This window comes from Acomys minous (genome assembly GCF_964271855.1).
Source record: "Acomys minous genome assembly, chromosome: 5".
Lineage (NCBI taxonomy): Eukaryota > Metazoa > Chordata > Mammalia > Rodentia > Muridae > Acomys > Acomys minous.
This window is the reverse complement of record NC_140494.1, coordinates 37,873,927-37,898,396: the sequence shown is the minus strand read 5'-3', so window position 1 is coordinate 37,898,396 and position 24,470 is coordinate 37,873,927. Positions and strand designations below refer to the sequence as shown.

The 24,470-nt window shown below is 45.9% G+C and overlaps 1 protein-coding gene across 2 annotated transcripts; it reads right to left on the bottom strand.

The window, feature by feature from the left end:
- Nucleotides 1-608: 608 nt before the first annotated feature.
- On the bottom strand, nt 609-24,459 carry MTRR (5-methyltetrahydrofolate-homocysteine methyltransferase reductase). Of its 2 annotated transcripts, XM_084782856.1 has the most exons (15): nt 24,332-24,434; nt 22,955-23,119; nt 20,066-20,219; nt 18,822-18,939; nt 15,650-16,022; nt 14,305-14,427; nt 12,107-12,260; nt 11,167-11,255; nt 9,804-9,984; nt 8,158-8,200; nt 7,269-7,455; nt 6,244-6,362; nt 4,895-4,987; nt 4,614-4,796; nt 609-2,066 (listed from the first exon to the last, which is right to left on the bottom strand). In XM_084782856.1, the coding sequence occupies exons 2-15, from the start codon at nt 23,081-23,083 to the stop codon at nt 1,922-1,924; spliced, it is 2,091 nt and encodes a 696-aa protein (XP_084638982.1). In that variant the 5' UTR covers nt 23,084-23,119; nt 24,332-24,434; the 3' UTR covers nt 609-1,921. The 2 variants fall into 2 exon arrangements, with proteins under 2 accessions (XP_084638982.1, XP_084638983.1); XM_084782857.1 differs by lacking the exon at nt 22,955-23,119 and having other exon boundaries at nt 24,332-24,459.
- Between the last annotated feature and the right edge of the window lie 11 nt (nt 24,460-24,470).

The following is a 24,470-nucleotide window of genomic DNA, read 5'->3' as shown; positions in this document are numbered from 1 at the left end:
CAGGAACACACTTCTTCCAAGATGGGTCCTGGACAGCCAGTGCTGGGACTTCACTGAGCTCACACAGTGGCTTACTGGAGGCTTTGTCCCTCAGTGCTCATGGTTTTAATAAACTGTGAGCTTGCACTTCATTGTTACTGACCAATGAAGCTGTGAGGAGTGTCACCGGACTGTCACCCCAGGTCTTACACCTCACAGGACCCAGACAGAGCCTGGGTGTTCTGTGCAGGGACTTAGTCTTGGCTGTTCTCAACAGCAACTACAATAAACTGCTGCTCAGTTTTGCCTTTGGATCTCAGTACAGGGGCAGGCAGAACCCTGTTCTTTGTGGTTTTCTGTTTTGCCTCAGTCTACTGTGGCTGATACACACAACCCACAAATGTCACAGGGTATATAACAGTATTTGGGTGGTGTGTTTGTCTAACCTATCTTAGTTTTTGCACACAAAACATGTAATAGTGAAAATAGACTATGTATGATGGGAAAAGTAGAACAAAAAGCCACAAAGCCTCGCCAAGCTTGATATTACTTTTTCAGATCTTTAATTATCAAAATGATCGACAAACATTTTATAATGTTGAACTATTAAACAAGACAACTACACCAGATGGAGAAAGTTTATTATTTATTCCTGTGATGGTTATATTGATAGTCAAGGTGACAGGAGCTAGAATCACCTTGGAGACATCCCTGGGCTAACTGAGAAAGACCCACACTGAATGCAGGCAGACCCTTCCTATAGGTGGGTTCCAGTGTACACAAAGCACAAAGGGAGGCAGGTGCAGGCATCTTTTCCTTCCTGACTGTGGATGTAATGTGACCAATTGCCTCCATCTTCTGCCACCATGACTTCCCCACCACTGTGGCTTGTACACCAGAACTCTGAGCTAAAATACTCCTCCTTGCGTTGCTTTGTCCCAGTTTTAACAACACATATAACTAATACAGAATCCTTTCATTGACTTTATTTTTATAACTTTCAAGAGAAGTTGGTACTAGAAATCTAACTGAAGTATGTTAAGGCTAGGATACAATCTGAACTGTATCACAAAAGTCAGTTAGGACAAAACCAACTCTACTAGTGATGGAAGGAGTCCATGAGAAGAGGGTGTAATGTGATCAAAATGTACACATGATGTCTGCTGTGAGGGGAATGCTAATGCCCCTGAGCTACAGAAGTGTGACACTAAAAACAATCATGATGAAAAAGGCAGAGAATTTCAGATATATTTCAAAATATAGTTCTAGTAGCATAAAACCCTTAATTTACCTCAAAATTAAAATATCTTATTAGGAATATAAATTTGATAACAAACCATAATTATATAGACATACAAAAAGTATGCTTTACATGTTTGTATTAATTTAAATATCACTAGTGTGACTATTCTTTGGATATACTTCATAGAAACATAGAATATCCACAAGTTCTCCATGCTGTGCACAGGCACAGGTAAGCCATCGACAGTCTGTCCCCCTGGGGAGCCCACACGCTATGGGGTGGAGGTGGGAGCTACCTCTCCCCCTCTACACAGTGAGGTGCTGGGTGGCCACAGGTAAGGAGTGGGAGACAACCTGGGGGACTGCATCAGGTAGTTTTGCTGTGGTCACAACTCATCTGTTCCCCACACAACCTTCTCCAAGAAATGGCCAACAATTTCTAAACTCAGCTTCCTTAAAATTGTCTTTTGGCATTTTAAGAAAAGAAAAAAATGGGGGCTGGAGAGATGGCTCAGAGGTTAAGAGCACAGGCTGCTCTTCCAGAGATCCTGAGTTCATTCCAGCAACCACATGGTGGCTCACAACCATCTGGTGCCCTCTTCTGGTGTGCAGGTGTATTTGCACATAATACATAATAAATAATAAATTAAAAAAAAAAAGAAAAACAAAAATAAAATCCTTCAGTGTCTCCCTCCCAGTTTTATGACCAAATATCCTGCAGATATCGTTTCTCTTGCTTCAGCGTTGCCAGCGTTTTCATTGCTTCCAGCTTGTCGGCTCCAGTTTCTTTGCTTACGAGTTCTACAAGGGCATCATTCACGTCCTTAGCCATATTCTTGGCATCTCTAGAAAACAAAATAGCACTTTACAAAACTGGGATTTGTTTTTACCAAATCCTCTTTATTAGTTAATCACTTACCTAGTTTTCTCTGACACTATCATCTTGTTTTCCAGATACTCAGCCTCAGTCACCCCAGGGCAAGCCTTCACTCATGGTGCCCACTCTAAGCACCCAGCCTCACTCACCCCAGGCCGAGCCTTCACTCATGGTGCCCACTCTAAGCACCCAGCCTCACTCACCCCAGGCCGAGCCTTCACTCATGGTGCCCACTCTAAGCACCCAGCCTCACTCACCCCAGGCCGAGCCTTCACTCATGGTGCCCACTCTAAGCACCCAGCCTCACTCACCTCAGGCTGCGCTGACCACGTGGTCTCATGGCTTACAACCCTCCCTAGGCTGTAATGTCCTCAGAGCAGCCTACAGTTTGAGCCCAAGAGGAAGCTGAGCTGTGGCTCATATCTGCCCCCTCCGGTCCCTCTCCCACAAAGCACACAGGCTCGCATACTCCCCAGCCTTCGTGCACATGAAGTGACAAAGACCCCTTCACTGAGGACAGATCTTAGCTCCTGAAGGCAGGGGAGGTGCCAACCCTTTTGTCACTGTCCCTTGCTAATTCCATGTTAGCACTGCTTCTGGGGCTTTCACCCCATGGCCACTGTCTGAATGGACCTTCACTTCTTCTTTGTCTCCCAGGGCTCAATCAGTGTAAAGCACTCAGTAGGTGCTCCAATGTCTGGGTGAAGAAACTGTACGACAGGACCCCGAGGTGCCAACACTATGGCCTGCACTGTCATTTACCCCTGGGAGGTGTCTAAGTCGCTGTGTCACGTCTCAATCTCTTGTCTTTGCCTCAGCCACTCCGGAGCTCTCTCCCCACTGACAAGCCTCTGCCAAACCTCCAGGTCCTCTCTGCTTCCTCCTCACCTGACTTTTGAGCTGGCTCTTGACAGGCCCCTGCTCCTGCCTGCGCACTGCACTTGTGACTGGCGAGGTGACCCCGGCCATGCCCTAGTGCTTTCTAGGGAAGTTAAGATTCAGTGACTGGGAGGGGCTACTGCAGGAAGAATGTAAGAGTCTAGAAACTTCCGTGACATCTCCAAGCTCTCAATCACAGCTACTGGCGAATATGTGTGACAAGCTGCACCTGCTATTTCGAAGTCTGATACTTCAGCTGAAATATGACCAAAATGTCTGTCACAAACACGAAAGTCAAGAACTTCAACAAGAATTAAATAAAAACATAAACCAACACAGTGCGTGCATCTCTGCACAGCTCTTCAGTGAGAAGCAGAAACTACTAGGGCCATGAAGTCATCTAGACAGTCAAAACTGCTTTTGAAAAGATAAAACTATAAACAAAGTTAATGAGAGAAAGGAAGGCACTGTGTCCCAAGGCAAAAGAGCAGCAAGTGCCATTCCATGAGCCTTGTGACCACAGTCACATCACTCAGTCACAGCCAGCATTTTGTCTTCTGTATCACACTTAAGTGGCTGGGGAAGGCTTTGGCTGACTGACAGTAAACGCTCAGGGTCTTTTAAGATAAAAGTAAAACTTCAAAATTTCTTTATCTAGCTCCAAGTTTTACAGTTGAGTTTTAAAAAATTTTTATTGTCCACATGGCGCCGCCTTTGAGTTTTTATAAGAGCACATACACAAAGCCTAGTAACTGTTAGAGCAACTCTGGACTTCAGCATATTTGTCCACCACAAACTCTGCCCTAGACAAGAAGGATTCTAACCTGATGTACATTCTCAGTGCTGCAAGTCACAAAATCTTCTATGCAACAGAACCCATGTCAAGACATCAATTTAAGTAATTAAGGTTTTAGCATGGATTTTCAGATGCTAAAAACATGTACCCAATGTTGGGGGTTGGTCAGGTGCTGCTGTGTATTCAAATGCTAAATGTGGCCCCCAAGATCTGGTTGCAGTCCAGATGAGCACATTCTCAAGGACATCAAATGATGTTGTGTAAACTTTGCTCCCCAATACTCTGACTGGTTAAATAAAGTTGCTGATAGCTAATCACTGGGCAGAACAGAGGTAAGTGGAGCTTCAGTTTGTGGGCTGGGGGTCTTAGGTAGGGACTACAAGAGGGGAAGGAGAGTGAGAAGTAGAAAGAGAAAGAAAAAGATGGAGAAAGAGGACGTGGCCTGATGGAGAGATCCATCCTAGACAGGATGACTTGTTTGTGAATAGTTGGGGAGTGCAGCTGGGGCTGGGAGGTAGCCAGGCTACATTAGAAAATTAGTTTAAATCGTACCTGTCCAGTTATTGTGCTTAAAGCTATTTAAATAAATCTATAGGTCTCTGTCTAGCCAGGTTATAAAAACCCTCTAGAATTCAACAACAACCCAAAGAAAAGCATTCCTCAGTCCAAGAGCCAGCACTCACCACTGCTTTCCTGCAAAGAAACCCTGGCTATTCACGGTACACTGTTATTCACTATGTGCTTAAGTATGATGTCTGTGAAAACCAAACCACAGTTGTGTTGATTACTGGCCCTGCAATTACAGTAGAGACAACCGTGTCTTCCTGTATGGCCACATACCCACACACGTAAATGTAGCCCTTCTCCTGCAGGAGGATCCTGGCCACCTGCTGGCTGTGGCGCTGGAGGTTGTCCTGCACATACTTGGCTGGGGCCTCCTCCTGCTCGGGTGCAGCATCTCTTGAGAAGGAGACCTTCAGGTGAGTCAGGACCCCAGTCTTGAGGAAATGCCTGAGCTCCTCCCTGCAGTGTAAGACAGAATGGTCAGGGAAAGGCAGCAGTTTAAAGTCGACAAGGTCTACATGGGACAACTGGCCAATCACAACAGAAGCACTCTGTACCTGAACAAATAGTCTCTGTCCTTATGTCTGCAGCCAAAAAACAGCCACATTGCTCCGAAATTTCCATCTGGGTGTTGTTCTTGGAGTTTCTCTCTAATGCAAAAAAGATGTTTGATATAATGAGCACATGAAAAAATATCTCTTATAAGGAAATGTCAGCAACAAACAGGTCTGTAAGATTCATCTTTACACTGTTCCAAGTGACTCACTTAAAACATCAGCATCTGCTATGCTTGACTCCTATCTGGGTTTTGATGCTATAGCACTGAGGACTGACTCAGGCTCACACTAAGCAGATGCTCTACCTGAGTTACACAGCGGCCTGTCACCCCTCTCCAGTGGAGTCTGTGTGAAAACTACTACACAGGCCTAAGGCTAAGACCCCCGAAAACGGGAGAGTCTCCTGGACTGGGGCTGATATTCCTGCCAGCAGAAAAACTGCAGTTTTAAAACTCTTTGCTGGGAGCTATTTCCTACTCTCTATCCTATTTCTTAAAACTTCATTTCTTAAGCTTCACTCCCAGTGCAGGACCTTTTTCAGGTATGCACGTTGCTATGAGATGTTGCTAACACGGACTGCAGCCAGGGACCGCTCAAGCTTAAAGTTCATCATCAAGCTCCGCTGGTCTTCTCCACTTATCAAAGAAACATAGCTGAGAATTAGCCATTTGGTACTGTCTTGTGATATTTACCAAGAAACAGGGTGTTTCAAAAACCTATCTTGATCCCGTAACCTCAGCACCAGGTGCTGGGCAAAATAATTAGCAAGAGAGCACTGGGCTTTGACAGGAATGCATCTGTACTGATAGCAAGCCAATTACTTAAGAAGGATGCCCTCTTTTACTGTGCTTTTAAAGTTATAATTCAAATGATGGCAAAACTGTCTGTACCTGTACCATGTATGCTCGATTGCTCACTGATCCCTTTGAGCCTACTCCATGGAAACTGTAACCGTAGCATAGCCCCCCTGCTTTTGAAATGAATGTACAAAATTCTAGACTGCTTGTTTGAAAAATACACTAGATGGTAACTCAAACTTGAGTCGCCTCCGTTTGTCAATGCCTTATCTCGTGTACACCGACGCTCCAAGAATTCCCGTGCCCAAGGACCTATTTCCTGACTGAGCTGGTTGGTGGCAGTGGCCCTCCAGATTGAAACATAGCTTCCTTTCCCTTGGGGACTGATGGCTACAGCATCTACAGCACCTGATGTTAGGTAAAAACTGTTTAAAGTAACAAATTTACAACCAATACTCAATTATTGTAAAAATGACCGAGGACTAAGGTGAGCAGTTCTGTGTCCACCTGTGATGACAAGAAGCGTGTTCCCCAGCTGGACTGAACACGCACCTGTGCTGGAGGAAGCCAACAAAGGGGGCTACGCCAGTTCCTGGCCCCACCATGATGATGGGGGCTGAGGGATCATCTGGTAAGTGGAAAGAACTTGTTGCTCGAGGAGAGATCAGTATCTGGAATATTGAAGCAGCTTCAGTGAGTTGAAAAGAAAATGCAGGCAAGCACGTGAGAGCCCATGACCAACGTGACCTTTGTGCAGACGCACACATGTCATCCCCTCAGAGAGGTATCACTAGGCAACAGCAGCGTCAGACCTCACTGAAGCTGTGAACATAGCTCATACTACAGAGGCAGAAGGAAAAGGTCTGGTTCTTCTCTACCCACACCATAAGTGTTGTACTGAGCACACTATCTCACGGTACCTGAAAGTGTAAGAAAAGGCAGGCAGGCTAAGGAGGTGTGAATGCAAGCATTCCCCTGGGTAGGAAGTGGTGGAGTTGATGGCTGGGGATGGGGGGGGGGGAAGGAAGGGGGGGAAATCACTTTCCTTTGAGTTTGTGGCCCCAGGTATATTCCCCACCACCCAGTGGATGACGCCACACTCACAAGCATAGGGACAGAACTAACGGAACTCAGTAAGTTAAAATGAATTAATGAATTAATAAATAAATAAGGACATGAAGTTGGGATGGGCATGTGATTGGGGGTGTCCTGGGGAAAGCTGAAACTGGGGGCCGAAAGTGGATATAATCAAGATACATTGTATACAATGTAGAAAATATTCAAAGAATAAACATTGCAAAGCACTTTCAGAAGCTGTTTTAAAATGACAGCATATTAAGATTATACAACTGCCTAGTTGGGACGCAGGTGTAGGAGCCACCACAGCTCCACTGTCACCTGTTGTCGTGGGCTCATCACGCCCCCACAGTCAAGACCAGTCACTGAAAAGGCATTGTTTTCTACAGACAAGATGAACCGTAGCTTCACAAACATCTGCAAGTGTAACATGTGAGTACAGTGTTCTAGTCAGGTGAGAGCCAAACTGTAGCCAAGCTGAAATCACAGCATTTCAATACCTTAGGAGCCAGGGCAGCACCACTGTCCGCAGGCGGAGCTTCTGTGCTTGGCTGAAGAAGTGGAGCAGCCAGCGCGGCCAGCCAGCCTGTGCACACCCCCTTCCGCAGCACGGCTGCTGGGGGGTTGGGCGGGAACTCTACTATGTTAAATACGAAATGAAGTCTGTCTGGATGGAGCAAGCTGGAGCTGCAAGGACACAGGTAGTCAGACGTGTCTGTCTTACTGTACCGGGCACAGGAGCCGCAGTCTACCTCGACCCTTCTCTAGACAAAAGCCTCCCTGTAGTGAGGTATTTTATGAAAGTTCCAAGTTTTATCAATATTTAGTAATTTTGTAGAAAGTGAGACACTGCAAAGCTCTGCATTCAAGTATCACCTTCCAGTGTTTACCTAACTGATTTACATGAAATGACGAGGGACAAATATGCTGGCTATTTTTTATTAAACTGGCAAACTAGAAAGTGAAGATAGCGCAAAGTTCAGAATCACCAGGAGATACTTTCAGGAAGCTCAGCCCATGCTGGGTTATAAGCAGATGGTGTAAGAAATGCAGGGAACTCACTCCCACAGCACCTGCTGCACTGTCGCTGAGGGCACAGGCTCGCTGGGAACAGCAAGGCGGGCACTGTACACACTCAAGTCCCATAGCCGAACCTCCCCACCAGCCCCTCAGCTGCCCAGAGAAGGTGAGGATGGAGTCTACTGCCTCAAACAAGGGATAATAGACGGTAGGGCATCTACCCCTGCTGTGAACCCATAGCACAGAGGTCCCGGGGCTCTTCAAAGCAGGGGTGTTTGCATCAACTGGCCTGGTCACTAGAGAGCTGGACGATCCCGTTACAGGCTTTTGGATATTCTGCCTGTACGTCATGTTTGGAAGGATTCCTACCTTGCACATGAGTATGGTCGAGGTTGGAGTTTAGGAAGGTGCTCTAAAAATAAAAACAAACACTACTTCAGGCCTACTGAGACAGAAGAGAAGGAAATCCAGGCCTATATTCAACTTCCGGATTTAGAATATTCAGAACATGACATTCATTGAAGATGTCCCCCAGGCTCAGTGCAGTACAACAGAGAAGGCAGAGCCCGCAGTCGGCAGACTGGGACGCCCTGTGTGTGTAGGCTCACCTGGAGGGACGCATCCCAGAGTCTTCCGATGTGAAATAAAGTCAAGGCCTCAGAATCATCAAAGACAGATATTTTAGGAAATGTTAGGAGCACGATGTACTTTTCCTTCTTGTGTTTATATACTTAATAAAATAAAAGCCTATGCGTATAGTGGGAGACTTCTCAAAGCAGCTTCCTCAGAATCCAATGGCTTCAAAATGTGCAGGGACTTGTGTAAAAGCAACACAGTTGATCCATATTTGAATTATCTGCTTATAAATTTTGTATTTTTAGTGAATATCATGCTCTATTTTTAGTTATTTGGGCAAAACTTTGAAATAGTCCTTCTAAAATGGCTCTGTCTTAGTAAAGCAGGAAGACAAAGTTTAGTACAGGGTTTATTTTAAATTTTAGATGTTTTAATTTTTCTTAAAGAAATGGAAAATTTCTTTAAGAAGGTGGGAGGGAGTCGCAATGGCTCCCTCCAGCTCCTAACCCCATGCTAGCCAGGCAGCAGCCTGCGCCTTCTCCATAATCCTACTACACCAGAAGCCTCCGCGAGATGGCGTATGCAGGACGGGGAGGCCAGCCTCACATAGAGATCTTTTTTTTTTTTTTTTTTTTAAACCATGTTTGGGAGGACGATGAAAGAACATTAAGAGGGAAAGAAAGAAAGACTAGGCACACTCCCTGCACAGGCCTCGCCAGGGCTCCTGACAGCTTGCCAAGAGGACAGCACATGTTTTTAATGCCATCCACATGAAGTTTATGTCTGGCCCTGCGTTACTACAGCAAAGCAAACGCAGGAACCCAGGAAAGGCCACAGGATCCCACAGAGTGCTCGTGACCATCGCTCAGGGAACAGTGCCAGCCCCCTGGCTGTGCCCCAGGTGTGGCAACCTGTGTGACAAAGGCCCCCTCTGCTCATGAGCCCCTTGCTTCTGAATGCATGTGGACGGGAGCACTTCTGCATTCTCCCCAGAGCACACGCTGCATTCAGTTACACACGTGCTCATCAGCTTTGATGAAAATCATTCTCTCCCTCTACATATTCACTGTTGGATACCACTCAGCTAAATGACCTGACTGAAAAAGATAAACTAGAGAAGATGCTAAATTCTAGCTTAAAAAAAAGTAAGTTAGTAGGGAAAATGATAGTGACAATAATAGAAAGAAAAATGAAAAAATAAAAATAAAAACATACAGAAGTTGGACTCTAACTTCTAGTAGGAAGCCCAGATGCCACTATAACCTCAACATACAATACAGGATGGGCTCCTGACTAGTCACCCCACCAGCCCCATTAGCTATGTCCACACTGTATGTGCACAGAATTCACGGTGAGACATGATCAGCCAGTCCCCTCTGCCACAAAGAGGCTCACCTGACAATGCATGAAGGACTGGGGCTGTGAAAGGAGCAACTCACCGAGCAGGAGGCTGAGGGGAGGCTGGCAGGACGGGAAGGCGAGGAGGAGGTCTAGCAGGCAGACACTGGCATCTCGGACAAAGTGGTTGTAATCAGCGGCCCCCTGTTTACTGCACAGCTCCTGTAGCCTCCGCTTTTCAGGAGCACTACTGGTACATTCCACAAGGGCACGCAAAAATGCCTGAGGGGAGAGGCCAGCTATGAGCTACTGTGTGGCTAGGGCTGGCTCTGTGAGTTCCAGGCTAGCCAGTTAAATAGTGAGACCTTGTCTTGAATGAAGGAATGATCAAAAAAATCAGAGAAAGAGAGAGAACAAGCTTAAATAGCAGAAAACACGGCAAGGTTTTAAAGTATAACTCATTTAAAATAACAAGTCTACCTCACAAATGTTTCAAACATGTGCAAAGACTATCACAGCACAGAAACTTGTGCTTACACATTATTTTTCCCTATACAAAATCTAGAAACAACCCAAATGTTCCTGATCAAATCAAGAAATTATGGTGAACCCATTAAAAGCCTTCTACTCCAAAACATGCAGACTAGATATCTTGCTGTGTAGCAAGAATTAGACTCCAGAATTAAACTCTGAGGGGCAATTTTAAAACTTTCACTTTCTAGGTCTTATCCATATAGATATTTTTATTTTTATATAGCATAATTTGTACAGTAAAGAAAATATATTTACATATCCCTTGAAAAATTACAAAATAAGCTGGTAAAGTTAAAACAAAACTGAATTAATTAAACTTAAGAAGTTCTCATAAAAATGAATTCTGTGTCTAAGACTAAGCCTTTTTCTAAGGTGGCTTGCTTGAGACCAGCAGTGAGCAGGCACATGCACAAAGCAGGATGAGGCTTGTCTTTAATTACCAGTCTTTCTGCCCAGACAATCAAGTCTAGCAAAGCAGTTTATAAAACTGTACTCATTCAGAGAATATTTACAAAAAACCCAGCACAAGCATTTTAAATACAGTTCCTTGGGTAATACTGACCTCTCTTGGCTCAATCTACTTAAAAATCCCCTAAACATCAATAGAAGCTGCCAAACCCTCCCATTTCTCAGATGGTCCATTCAGCAGTAACCAAGCAGCATTATACAGAAGATCTGTAGCAGTCCAGAGCCTGCACTGCCTCAGAAGTCCTGTCATGGAGGACAGGGGGCACCGTGCAGCTGGACAGCCCAGGCTGCAGCCTCGCACTGTGTAATGTTAACATCCAGTGAGGAGGCTGAAGGAGACTTGTTTTCATGACATTAAAAAGACCTTATGTAGCTCTGTGGGACAGGGTACCAGGCTTCTCTAAAGTCTAAACAGAGCTCTGTCCATCTTCAGAGTTACTCAGAGAGGACAAGGAGAAATACCTTTTTAGGAACTGCTCGGATTTCAAGACACCAGGTGAGGATGAACTGGAGAGACCGTCCCTCAGGTACATGCTGTGGCGCGGCAGCTCCTGGCAGGTAGGGAGGAAGAGTGTCAGGCCAGAGAAAGGACACAGCCTCAGACGTACCCGTAGAACATGCTTTGCATTCACCAAAATCCAGCTGGTCTCAACACTTTAAACTTCATGCTACCAAGTGTGATGACTCGTGGCAACACATGGCTGAACTACATATGCCAGGATAAAACAGCCACTTCCAAAAGTAAATGAATGATGAACTCAAAATAAATCAAAATTATCTAAAAGTAAATAACAAAATGGCAAAAGATGACTGTTTCATTAAAATGAGAGCTAACTTCAGAGGCTGGAGAGATGTTTCTCCAGCATGTTAGCTGTTCATCCAGAGGACCCCAGTTCAGTTGCCAGCACCCACATGCCTGTAACTCCAGGGGATCCAACACCCTTTGCTGGCCTCAATCAGCCAGCAACCAGAGCAATATGATATACACACACCACAGACATAAAAATAAAAATAGGAATTTTAGGACTGAATAATTTCAAGACTATATACAAGTGATTTTAATACTTTAAATAATAAACAGTTTCTTTTATTTAGAGAAAATTATTTTTCCATAATAAAATATTAGTATGAGAAGTAGACATAATAGAGATTTTTCATAAAGGTTTAGGCTTCTTTCATGTCCACAAGTGTCCAATGCACACAAGGCCCATCACCGCACTACTCACTGTAAGTAGAACAGCAAGCCTTAAGAACGTTCATGTGTGTGTGTGTGTGTGTGTCTGTGTGTGTGTGTGTGTGTGTGTGTGTGTGTGTGTGTGTGTATGTGTGTAGATGTACCCCATATGGCCGAGCTGCAGCATCTGCACAGCCAGCAGACGAGGATGTCCTGTATCTGCCCTACCTTTCTTCTTAGTGTCTGTCTTGATTTTCAAGAGAACCGGGTGTGCTCGTTTATCAGCCAGCTGCAGCCTTTGGAGCAGGTTCTCTACTTCAGAATCACTGTTTGGACAGATCACATTGAAGGAATCTCCAGGCTGATGAGAAAACTCTATTTTCTAGAGAAAGACAAAGGTAGAAGTAGAAATAGAAAAAAATCCTGTGTATTCAAATGTTTAAGGTAGAAAGTAACAAAAGACATTTTTGTTATGACTACCTTAGTACAGGAACTCACAAACTAATTCTAACCAAAACTAAGAACACAATAAATAAAGCACTTGGGAGGCAGAGGCAGGTGGATCACTGTGAGTTTGAGGCCAGCCTGGTCTACAAAGTGAGTCCAGGACAGCCAAGGCTACACAGAGAGACCCTGTCTCAAAAAAAAAAAAAAAAATAAATCCAATTAATCAAGCAAACCCACTTTACATTGGTGGTTACTCCAGAAAAGACTGTGTGTGTGTGTGTGTGTGTGTGTGCGCGCGTGTGCGTGCGCGCCATAGGCTGTCAGATCTCTTGAATCTGAGACCAGCCTGCTCTACAGAGTGAGACAGAATCATAAAAAACACAACAAACAAAACCATGCCAGGAGTGGATAAAGCTCTAGCCAGTAAGTCTGCAGACCGAGATTTGGATTCCCAGAATCCACACAACGCTGGCTGGGTATATGCCTGTCTGTAAATCCAGCCCTGGAAGGTGGAGTGAGGGCTTGGCCACCCCCCAGCAAGCCACTTATGGAGACAGCCATACTGAGAACTACGGGTTTGACTGAGAGATGCTGCCTCAACGAATGAGACGGAAGAGTATTCCAGGAAGAGTCCTGTGAAAGTAATTTATTTCACCAGACCTAACTGTCTTGGTAGCTTATGCTTCTGTCTGCCAATCTTGGTCTAGTTCTGGACGATTCTAGCCTCTGTACAATCTAACCTAGGCCTAGCATATTTTCAGCCTCTGAGGCTTACTCCTGAATACACTCACCCTTTCTAGCTCTTTCTGAACTCTGACTGATTCAATCTGGCTTGTCTCAGTTTCTCTCTGAATAGGTCTGCTTGGCCTCAAACAACTCCAGCATCTGTTTTAATCTTCTGGCTCCTTCTCATTCCCTGGCTTGTTCTGTGGACACCTGTGTCTACCTTTTATCTCTTCAACCTGTTTGTAAAACCCTCCCAGTAGAAACTGCCTTCTACATCCATGAACTGAACTGCCATAAACTCAACTTGACTGCATCACCTCTCAACTCCCTGATTCAACCAAACTTCCTAAACAGCACTGACTAGAACTCAGATTTCTGCTTGCTTCTGTCTCGTGGGATTAAAGGCGTGGTTGTATTCCTGCTGGATCTCACAGACCTAGAAGGTCTTTAGATGTGATCTATTGCCAAAGCAGCTAGGTTCTGAATTAAAATTGCTCTACAGATTGCTAACATTACCTTCAGCCTTCCCAGACACACGCACACTTAGTAGGCACGTGGGCTTCCTCGCTAAGACAGACACAAAGCTCTAGGCTCAATGATTGTCATCTCTCTTTCTGTCTGGAAGCTCTCCTGAGCCTGCAGACACCCTCAAGTGCTCTGACTTCACTGAAAAACCTACCCACTTAATTTATGAGACATTCTTCAAGATCAAGGGCTGAATCAATGACTGCAGGATCCCTCACAGAGTGAGCACGTGCAGATGGACTTACGGATGGAATTCAGATGGCTATACACAGCCCCTATGCACCACAGGCAAATGTTCGCTAGACTCACTTTTCTGGACAGATGTCGAAATCTTTTCAGATTTTCCAAAGTATCATAACTCCTGCTTTGAGGAGCTAATGCTTCCGTGACTAGCTAGCCTGAACTTTACTTCTGCCTCGCTGGCTGATCTTGGGCGAACAGCTTCCTCCTGCTGGTCTGTCTCAGGTGAAATGCCGTCTGGAGTCCATTGCTCTCTTGGGGCTTATGAGCAGCAGTGCCTTGCTCTGTGCTGTCAGCTCCACTCATGTCTCACCTCACCTCTTCTTTGACGTGCAAAGGAAGGTGGCAAGAGGAAAATGACAGATCAGGAATAAAATGGCCAGGTCTTGCCAGAGACATCTCCTGCTCCTGGGTGTAATGACCAAGCACCCAAAGGGCCCATTTCTTCAGATACAACCATGCTGAGAATAAACTGTGCAACAACTTACTGAAATGTCCAACTCCAGCAGCAGAGTGGTCTTTACGGCATCATTTGTAGTCAGCTGAACAGCTTTTGAAATTGGAACTTGAAAAATTGGATCCACTGAGGTCACAGATACCTCTCTTTCCTCCTTGAGAAACAAAAGGGATAAAATATAATGAGGTGCAATTTCTAAGCTGGGGAGATAGGCTTGTCAATAAAGTACAAGCGCAAAGGCTGGAGTGTGATCCTACTGCTCAGTAGGCCTGATGTAGGAAGGGCATTCTCTCTCAGAGGTATCCGTAACTAGTGGCCCCTGTAAGGACAGCACAGGTTTTAGGAAACAGCACAGAAACCTTGTGATAGCTTCTAAGTTCTTTTCTAACTTGATTCCATTACATTAAAAATTACAGAACATTGTAACAGATGACAGTCAGCTAACTTTGTGCATACGGAAAGGCTAGAGGCAAGTCAGAGCATCAGAGCTGGATGCTGGAGGCCCCACCGGGTCAGGGGCTCTGGAATGTGACCCTCAGAGGATCTTCCACAGCATCAGCTCAGCCCTCGGCTAGCTCTGTAGGAAGCACTCAGGTTTCAGGTCACACTCTGCCTCAGCCACTTCCGCTTTGAGAGCAGCCTAAAACCAGTGAGCACAATGACTGTAAACCTAGGGCCCACGTCACCTCTAGACTAACCATTAAAGACCAGTCAGTTTTCTAAACTCCCATGGGATGCGTGGGCCTCTGCTGAGAATGTACACAGATCAGCTTCCCAGTGTGTCTAGGCCTGCTTTTATCCCTTCAGCCTCCACACAACTGCCAGGAAAGCCATCTCACAGTCTGCCTCCTGGGGTCAGTGCTAGAGTAGTCTAAGCAGGTTGCTGAAACAGAAGCCTGCATCTGGGTACCTTTCTGGGTGAGGAGACCTTGCACAGTCACAGATGACGGCAGAGCTGCCATGTAAATGTGGGGTGGGGCGAGTGTGGACAAAATGGAAAGCTGAGGTTCTGTACTACAGGGCCAGACAAGCTCAGAGTGCCTAAGAGGTGATGTGAGTGAGCTGATGGCTCAGCTACTGAAAAAAGAGAGCGAAAGTGGCGCCACGAGAGGCTGTGTCAGAGACAAGAAAAAGGGCTCTGCAATATCAAGCCATTTGCTACAGAGAGAAAGGCCAGATAGTAAGTGCTTTCTTCTTTGCAGAGCTCAGGCAAGCGTCCGCAGAAAAGCTGCAACAGGCACGGCTGCTGCAGGAACAGGAGTTGCAGCAGAGGAGAGCTGCGCTTGGCCCAGGACCTGCGGACTCTGCTCAGACGTGAGAAACAAAGCACAAGGCAAACACTCACAGTTCAATGGCACATGAAGCACATCTCTCACCTGGCCAAAAGACTCCTGAAGATGGACCTCCAAATACTCTGGGGGCAAAGCAGGAATACTCAGAGAGGCTTGTGACAGTGGGGGAATTGAGTGGACAAGCGAGGATTCAAAGTGTTCGATCAGACTCGGCGGACTCCTGCTTGTCTCATTTTGTCCCCAAAGCTCAGAGTCCTTTCTTCCCAAGTCCTCTAACCTCAGAAGTTCTACTTGTGACTGGATGTGTGACAGCTCCGGCTTCACAGCAGTGCTCAAAAGGGCATCTGATGGCGGTGGCAGTGTGTCACTCATCTCTTCTTGTCCTCCGAGTGACTTAAAGTGCTTTGTGAGAGCAGCCCACAGTCCAGCAATCCACGGCTCCACCACGAGCTCTAAACTGGTACGGAACAAAAAAGAAAAACAAACACAAAAAATTCCTAAGTTGTGTCGGCTTGAATTCAACAATGAGACAACAGTAGTCTGTCCATTGGCAGAGTACTGTATGCAGCCATTAGAAGGACTAAACAGACTATTTAAAAAAAAATATATATATAACAGTTAATTTTCAAAAGCACAGCACTGTGTTGATTAGAACTCTGTACGATCTGAGCAGGCGCTCGGAGCAAATGAGTGGAGACGCGCAGCTGCCCTGGCCGCCATCTGCATTTTACAGGGGTGTTCGATCCTGGTGTCACTCACTGATAGAGCCTAGCCACACTCATGCTAAGTGATCACTCTAGCAGCTGATGGCACCACCTTATTTTGTCTCTTGAATTTATTGATCTTTCTCTTACAGGTATCATCAAGAAATTGTCCACAAACAAACAAACAAACGGATTGAACTAGAAATGATCATAATAAGTGAGTTAACCCAGAAGCGGAAAGACTCAAATGGTATATACTCACTTACATCTGGACACTAGCCCAAGGGGCATGTCCCATGAAAGTCTACACTTACCAGGAAAGTGGGACAGAAGGGAGGACATCCTATTGGGACTCTAGATGAGAGAAGCAATGGAGAATAGGGAAATAGAAAGGTCCAGAGGGTCCTAGAAACCTACAAGAGCATTATAATGGGTGGATCTGGGCCCAGGGGGTCCTGTACAACTATGGCACCAACCAGGGACAATACGTGCAGTAAACTTCAACCCCCTACCCAGATCTAGCCAATGGACAGAACACTCTCCACAGTTGAGTGGAAAGTGGGGACTGACTTTCACACGAACTCTGGTGCCCCATATTTGACCACATCCCCTGGATGGGGAGGCCTGGTGACACTCAGAGGAAGGATAGCAGGCTACCAAGAAGAGATTTGATACTCTATGAGCATATACAGGGGGAGGAGATCCCCTTCAGTCACATTTATAGGGGAGGGGAGTAAGGGGGAAATGGGAGGGAGGGAGGAGTGGGAAGATACAAGGGATGGGATAATAATTGAGATGTAATATGAATAAATTAATAAAATATATAAAATTGTCCTCAATTATAACTAAATAAAAAGTTCTCTTCCCTTTCTATCAATCTTTTAAATTTCTTTAATCAGTTTTGTTTGTTTGTTTGTTTAAGATTTTCAGAGAGGCTGGTCTCATGGAAATCAATTTTTTTTTAAAAGGAAGGCTGAATTAATCACACATCCATTCCTAACTTGCAGAAGTTGCGCTAGGACCAACAAAGTGTAAAACAGCCACAATGTCCCTGACATGCCATGAACAGTGGTAGCTAAGGAGAGGACTCAGACAAGACAGAGTCAGAACACTGAAGGAAAAAAAGTTATCACTTTTCCACTCAACTGAAAGGCAGTGTGAGGTCCCAATAACTAAGGTGAGTGAGTGTCGAAGGCTTGTCTCACACTGCAAACCCATGGACTACACACTGCATTTGTCCTGGGGAGTCTTCCTGAAAGCAAGTTTGATGGAAAGTTTCTTCTGTACCTGAGGAAAAAGATGACACCACCAGTAATGGTGGAAGGAGCTAGCACCTACTCAGGGCCTACCATGAAGAAGGCATCCTACAGGCCACGAGCATCAGTCTGTCTGACCATGCGCAGAAGCTTGCTCCCTGCTACTATCCATCACAGACACAGAAAGATGAGTGACCAACATTCTGGTCACCGGAGGGGGAGGGGGAGAAGATCTCAACCCAGGCATGTGAGTGCAAGTGCTTTCTTGGTTTCATCCTGGAGGGACATGGGACAGGAATGTCCTCTGCAAAGCACCTTAACTTCAGATATATAAAGCAGTTAAGCTGAGCATCTCACATGTGTGGACTACCAGAACACACTCAGGGATTTCAATACTCAATCGAAGAAATGACCCAGGACCTTCTAAAGAGATCTATGTGTGGTATCATAGGAAATGAGCCTGAAGGATTGCTACAAGCATCATCATACAATTAAACATAGCTCACAAAAAGATAGCCCAAAATAAAGCGGAAACATCAGTAGGTAACATGGAAATGTCCACGAGGAGAAACATGCAGCAGAGACAGGAGCCATTCCCAGGCCTGCAGCTGACAGGAATCACAGAAGGCACGGACATTGGGCAGGATGAGAGGAGCCATAGAAGTCTCCACCACAGAGAAGCAGGGCACTGCTGATGACATTATTTCCTAACAGTGACCGGAAGTCAAAATAAAACTGTGACAACAAAAATGTGCAATCTGGCTACATCAGTGACAGTTAAAGGCTAACCAGCAGACTGTGACATCTAGAGGGAAACATGTTAGGAGTATTTGGAAGGCTGTGAACAGGTTAAATACCTAGCTGCCAAAAAAAAAAAAAAAAAAAAAAAAAAAGGCTAATAGTGCATGCCAAGACATGCCATGGTCAGTGGTGCTGAGCCTGCAGGACTCCTTCCACTAGAGGAGATTCAAACAGGGCGGAGAGAAGACTTACAGGCAACACCAACGTGACCAGAGAAAATGCTCCCTCTTACAAGCATGTCTGTTCTGAGATGGGTGTAACTGTGCTGTGCATCCCTCTTTCTATTAACAGATACTGGGGGCGGGGGAACATGGATGATGGGCAACACAGGCCAATCAGGCTCCATCATCTGACCCTCCTGGGTCCCAGAGCTAAAATGCTGAAATTATGATGAGACTGTCAGCTGACTAAACCAAAGCACATGTCTTTTATAAGCTCATCAATGCCCATCATGTGTAAGACCTTACAGAAGAGACAGGCATGCACTGCCCTTACCCTATGCAGTCATCAGCGTGTCCGGTGTCGTAGAAATGCTGGGCTCCAAGCTCCTGAAGTCGTTTGTCAATTATTTTCCCTCCATTGCAGAAGTCTGTGTACTCTGAGTCACCCAAACCTAGAGAACCCAGATAGATAATCAGGCCGTAAGAAGGCTCAGTCATATGACAGAGAAATAAAATGTCTAAATACTATCCCACACTCTTATGTATACAGCAAGAAATAATGCATACATCGCATTGCCAACACTGACTAGAATGGCTTCAATATGACCTTTATAGAAGAACATCAAGAGAATTGGAAACACTTTTTATACCAACTGTGGCTGGGTTAGAACAGGCCGTCTGAGCAGCGTAGGTAATCTGTGCTACATACTCTCCCAAGCATAGTCTTCCAAGACGAATCACACAGACCACAGCCAGAAAACGGACCTGCACTGTCTCTCTAGTATTAGTTTTCTATGCTGGCCCCTCTATTTTTTAGTCAAAATCTATTCTGTGTATACAAACAGGTGCACACACACACACACACACACACACACACACACACACACACACACACACACAGACCATGGTGTAACATGAAGGTTAAAGTGTAACCTACAGGATTCTCTCATGTGTGCAGGTCATCAGGCATGGTGGCAAGCTGCTTTACCCGCTGAGCTGTCTCCCTGGCCCCGTCTGGCCCTCTGACCCTTACCACAGTCTGTTTAGCCCTAGGCTATTTTCTTAACATGCAATGGGTGTGGCCACTAGCAGAAAGCTATTACTAACTCTGGACAACGGAGTCCCACCTCTGAATAGCAGAGTCACTGCTCACAGGACAAGTCCCTAGCTGGTTCTAACGTGCCGGGGACTGAAAATCAGAATTCTGCAGTTACATCCTTGGCGAACGTAACTAGTGTTTGCTCCCTCAAGAGTTCTGTTTCGTAGATTTGGAGTGAGGCCTATACATAGTGAGGCCTACACCACGTCATGGCTAGTGGAGAGGTTCTGCAGCGTGCTAGGGGTATAGCAGAGCGGTGAAGTGCTCTCCTTGGGTGCGAGGGCCTGGGTCTGACCCCCCAGATATACCAGAGCACTGCTTTCAGGTATAAACTTGAGAATCATTGACATTTCTATATTATATAGATAATATTCATGTAAAGACAGAAAGACCCATGCAATTATGTCTTAAGATTTTGAAGGATACAGTCATATAACAGCAATACCTGCATAGAGTAAGAATAAAGTACAGTCAGTTACCCAGTAACCCATATCGCAGGTGGGCAAAGAAGTCTGCGGGTAGTGTCTTGTCATGGATTTCTTTAACAAACTTGCGGGCTGTGTCAGGCGGATCTCCAGTCCCCGTGGTGGACACAACCACTACCAGAGGAGCAGTCTCAGTTTTCAGATCATACTACAAAACAAGGAGACCAAGTCAGGACGAGGCTCTGCAGGAACTTGTGATGCGATGCAACACACCAGCAAGAGCAAGACAAAGCAAACAGAGCCAACCGCACTTCCTGTCTTGCGTGCATCCTTTTAATTTCCCTTCCGGACAGCTTACTGTAAATACTCTAGTGACTAGTCCTGCGGCCAGGTGCCTCAAGCATGCTGTCCAACAACTTAAAGGAACACTTCCTTCTTAGCTCACTTTCACTGATGTTCACCAGGAGCCTCGGAGGCTTTAACACATCTTCCTCCATGTGGCTCACTAAGAAAAGCCCCCAGGCTGCCATTGTATTCTTTGGGGAAACATGAGAAGTAAACAGGCCCATCAAACTGCCAGGAGGACATCCTGAGAACAAAAGAGCATACAGACAGACAGACAGACAGACAGACACAAATAAAAGTAAAAAGAGCAAAGGAGTTTTATGGGGCTGAGGTGAGTAAGAAACAGGGACAGGTGGAACGGGAGGAGACAAGCAAGGGGATGAAAATTGAGATGTAATCTGAATTTAAAAAAAAAAAAAAGAGAGAGAGATGAAAGACACCGAGTACCCAGGATTAAAATACAAGAACAGCTCCGGGTGTGAGAGCATAGCCCTTTAACTCATTATTTAGGAGGCAGAGGCAGGTGGCTCTCAGGACATCAAGGGCAGCCTGGTCTACATATTGAGTTCCAAGTCACTGGAGACAATCGGGCATGGTGGCGCACACCTTTAATCCCACCACTCGCAAAGCAGAGGTAGGCGGATCACTGTGAGTTCGAGGCCAGCCTGGTCTACAAAGGGAATTCAGGACAGCAAGGCTACACAGAGAAACCCTGTCTCAAAAAACAAAAACAAAAACCAAGTCAGTGGAGGCTGCGCATAAGGCCTGCCTCAATAAACAAACACATTTCTAAAAACTGTCAGGACATAGGAGCAACACAAGATAGCCCATCAAAGACAGGCTGTGGTGCAAGGCGCAGCTCTGGCATCGTCATCACATCTGAACAGTCACATACTACAAATGAAACTGGGCGGTGGCACACCGATGAACAGGGGACTACTTAAAAGGGGGAAAGTAAGCACCGCCCTTTCGTATCAGCTGCCTGGCAGAACCAGCTCGTCATTTCTTTTGTGTTTAGAATACAGGAAGGGCAAATGGATATGGCCCATGTTCTTAATTCCTTTCAGGTTTTCTTCATCTATTGCTCACAAACATAGCCTACTTTAGGCTCAATAATTCACTTTATATCTGGTCTCAAAATCACTGTGCATCCTAGGTTGGCTTTGAATTTCTGATCCTCTTGCCTCCTTGTTCCAAAAACCGAGATTGCAGGTTTACGCCACTGTACTCATCCCAGGGCTTTGCGCATGTGAGGCAAGCACTCTGCTAAGTGAACTATACCCCCAGCACTATTTTACTCTTTCTGTGGTGCCTGATTCAACACAGGGCCTACCATTAAGCTACCACCAGCATTCCTTTTTTGTCTTCTTCTTCATGCCTATGTATATGAACTTGGGATAACTTTCTAGCAGGCTGTTAGATGCTTCCAGGAAGTGCCCTACCATGAATAGGACTACCTCGAGACAGGAGACAGAGGGCTATCCTTTCCACTTAGATCATGCTCAACTGAAGAAACTGTTCGGCCAGGGTAAGCAAACAGCCCAGTTCACAGAGCACTAAAAAAAAAAAAAAAAAAAAAAAAAAAAACCAAAAAACCGAAAACCACTAGTGACCTTCCTGCCAAGTGGATGCTGGCCCCACTAGTGAGGTCAAATGTAAGGTCCATCAGGGCTAGCTTTATGACAGCATCTGCTGCCATTACAGATTCTGGGTACAGCAGCATGAGCACTGTGGTGTGCTCACATTGTACTACCCCTGAATGACAGGCCCGGCTCCCTGACGGAGCCGTGAGCTCAGCTCTAGCCATATAGGCGGACCTGCATAAAGGTGCTGTCTCCTTCGACAAGTGTGATTAGTAATCTGCCATGCTGCTGAGGGTTTGGCTTTCTGAAACTATCGTTTGTAAGAGGCCAGGAGAAACTGAACTGGAGGGAGAGAACGTCGTTCAGATAGCCTCTGAGGTACTGAAGCGAAGCGAGGCCTGGGAGCTAGCACAAGCCTTGAGCCTGAACTACTGGGAATAGTCCATTCCGGACACCTCAGACGGAGGACACGTCACAGCATGGTCAAGCGCTCCTCTACTCAGGAAGGGACTTCTCAAAGAAATCGTGACTGTACAGACTAGTCATCTGACTTTAAGCAGGCTTACTGGATCCTGAAGGCAGGCCTTTACATTCAAGTTCATCAAGGAAACCAAACAGCCTTTCCTTTGAAGGAACTCTACAATGAATGACAAAGTCTTTTTAGGGAGCCCAAAGGGGGCAACTGAGTTTATAAGGTGGAAAAAAACAAGTGTAGACCAAGGCCCCCTTCACATTTGTTCTCACAGCCACCATTTACAACTGGGTAGTACATCTGTCTGTTTCGGCTTCTGAGATTTTTTTAACCTAATTCAAACATATACTTTCCTCTATGTTTAATCTCAGCTGGTTGGCAGGAAGATGCCAAGCCCATGCTTTCCCTGGGCTACTGTGTGAATTCAAGGCTAGCACGGGCAAGAGCCTGAAAATATGAAAGTGGAGAGGGATAGGCTCATTCCACAACAAAATACGTCACAGCACAAAGTACAGGGAAATTCGCAGGAACAGCTGCCCTTACCTTTTCCGACTCACTAATACAGTGGAGATCAGCAGAAAAGCCGCGCGACACAGCCTGCTCACATATTTCTTCTGCTATGGCCTTTGCCTGTCCTCGCTGTGTAGCATACAGTAACAAAAACCTCCTCATCACCTCAGGTCATCGGCTGTAACTCTAGCAGCGAGACTAAAAATCACAAAGGGGGGGGGAAAGGACATTGTGTAATGAAGCTGGCAACGTGTAGGTATTTAATTCGACATGACTCTTCAAAAAAGAATTCAACGACACTCACATATTATTTGAAATAGCCCTCCCTAAAGTTGCTTCTGAGCACTAATTTTAAACGAACCACAGTGTGAGAGCACCGAGACAGCAAGTATACAAAATGAGACTCTTGGCTGCATTGCTCAGAAATCCACTCCAGATTCCCAGCTACTCTGGGGTCTTGCAAGTGCCATTCAGAAGTGCTTAGCTGTAGGAGAGAGATCTGACTCTGCTCACCTGCGCTCGGGAATTTGGACTGTAAGCCTAAATGATGAAGGATGACAAGGTGAAAGGCCCGAGCAAAGCCCAAACACAGGGTCACTATCAAAGGTTTTTGTTTCTGCCTTTTAAAAAGCTGGAACTGTACGATGGTCCCCTAAAATTGGGGAATTCCTGTTTCCTGCTAGCTCCTAATCAAAGTAGACTGCCATCAAAGTTCCCACCGTTGCATACATTTGTAGTGTACATGGACTTGCACTCAGAGACGGTATTTCTTTCTTTCTTTCTTTTTCGAGAGAGAGTTTCTCTGTGTAGCCTTGACTGTCCTGGACTAGCTTTGTGGACCAGGCTGGTCTCGAACTCACAGCGATCCGCCTGCCTCTACCTCCTGAGTGCTGGGATTAAAGGCGTGCACAACCACGCCTGGCTTTTTAAAAATTTAGTTAGTTAGTTAGTTAGTTAGTTTTTTTGGAGACAGGGTCTCTCTGTGTAGCCTTGGCTGTCCCCTACCCAAGAGTAAAATAAAGGGCACTGGGATTCCACATGCCACCACTCTATCTAGTGCTAACGCTGAAGAGCTGTCAGTCTGTAGGAAACTGTCTTTTGGTGAGTGAGTCAACTATAGTTTTATGCTCTTGTGGCTCATCTGCTGGGGAGCTAGGAAACAAAAACTTAAAAGGTTCATTAAGAAACATTGCTACAGAGTCGACAGGACCAATGGGTAACTCGCAAAGCGACACGTGTAGCAGGGCTCGCGGGGTTTGCGGGAAAGGAGGCGAAGAAGACTCCTCCCTACACTAGATCATCAGTGCCCCCCGCGGCCCCGGAGAGGCAGAGACGGCATCCCCACTGCGCAGGCGCGAGTCCCAGCTCCGTCTTGCTCCCCGACGCTCCCCGCCACCCCAGGCCAAGTACCTCCGGGTACGAACTCCCGCGCCGGACGCAGCTTTCCCCATAGGCACCGTCCGGGAACACGGCGCACGAAGCACTACGTGCCATCACGCATGCTCCATACGCACCACCAATAGAAACGCCGACGGGCCTGGGCCAATGG

Coding starts and splice junctions, on each gene's coding strand:
- MTRR (XM_084782856.1), bottom strand. CDS start 23,083: ATGAGGAGGTTTTTGTTACTGTATGCTACACAGCGAGGACAGGCAAAG. Junction 20,220..22,954: donor GTATTAGTGAGTCGGAAAAG/GTAAGGGCAGCT, acceptor CTTGTTTTGTAG/TATGATCTGAAAACTGAGAC. Junction 4,797..4,894: donor GACAGAGACTATTTGTTCAG/GTACAGAGTGCT, acceptor CTTACACTGCAG/GGAGGAGCTCAGGCATTTCC.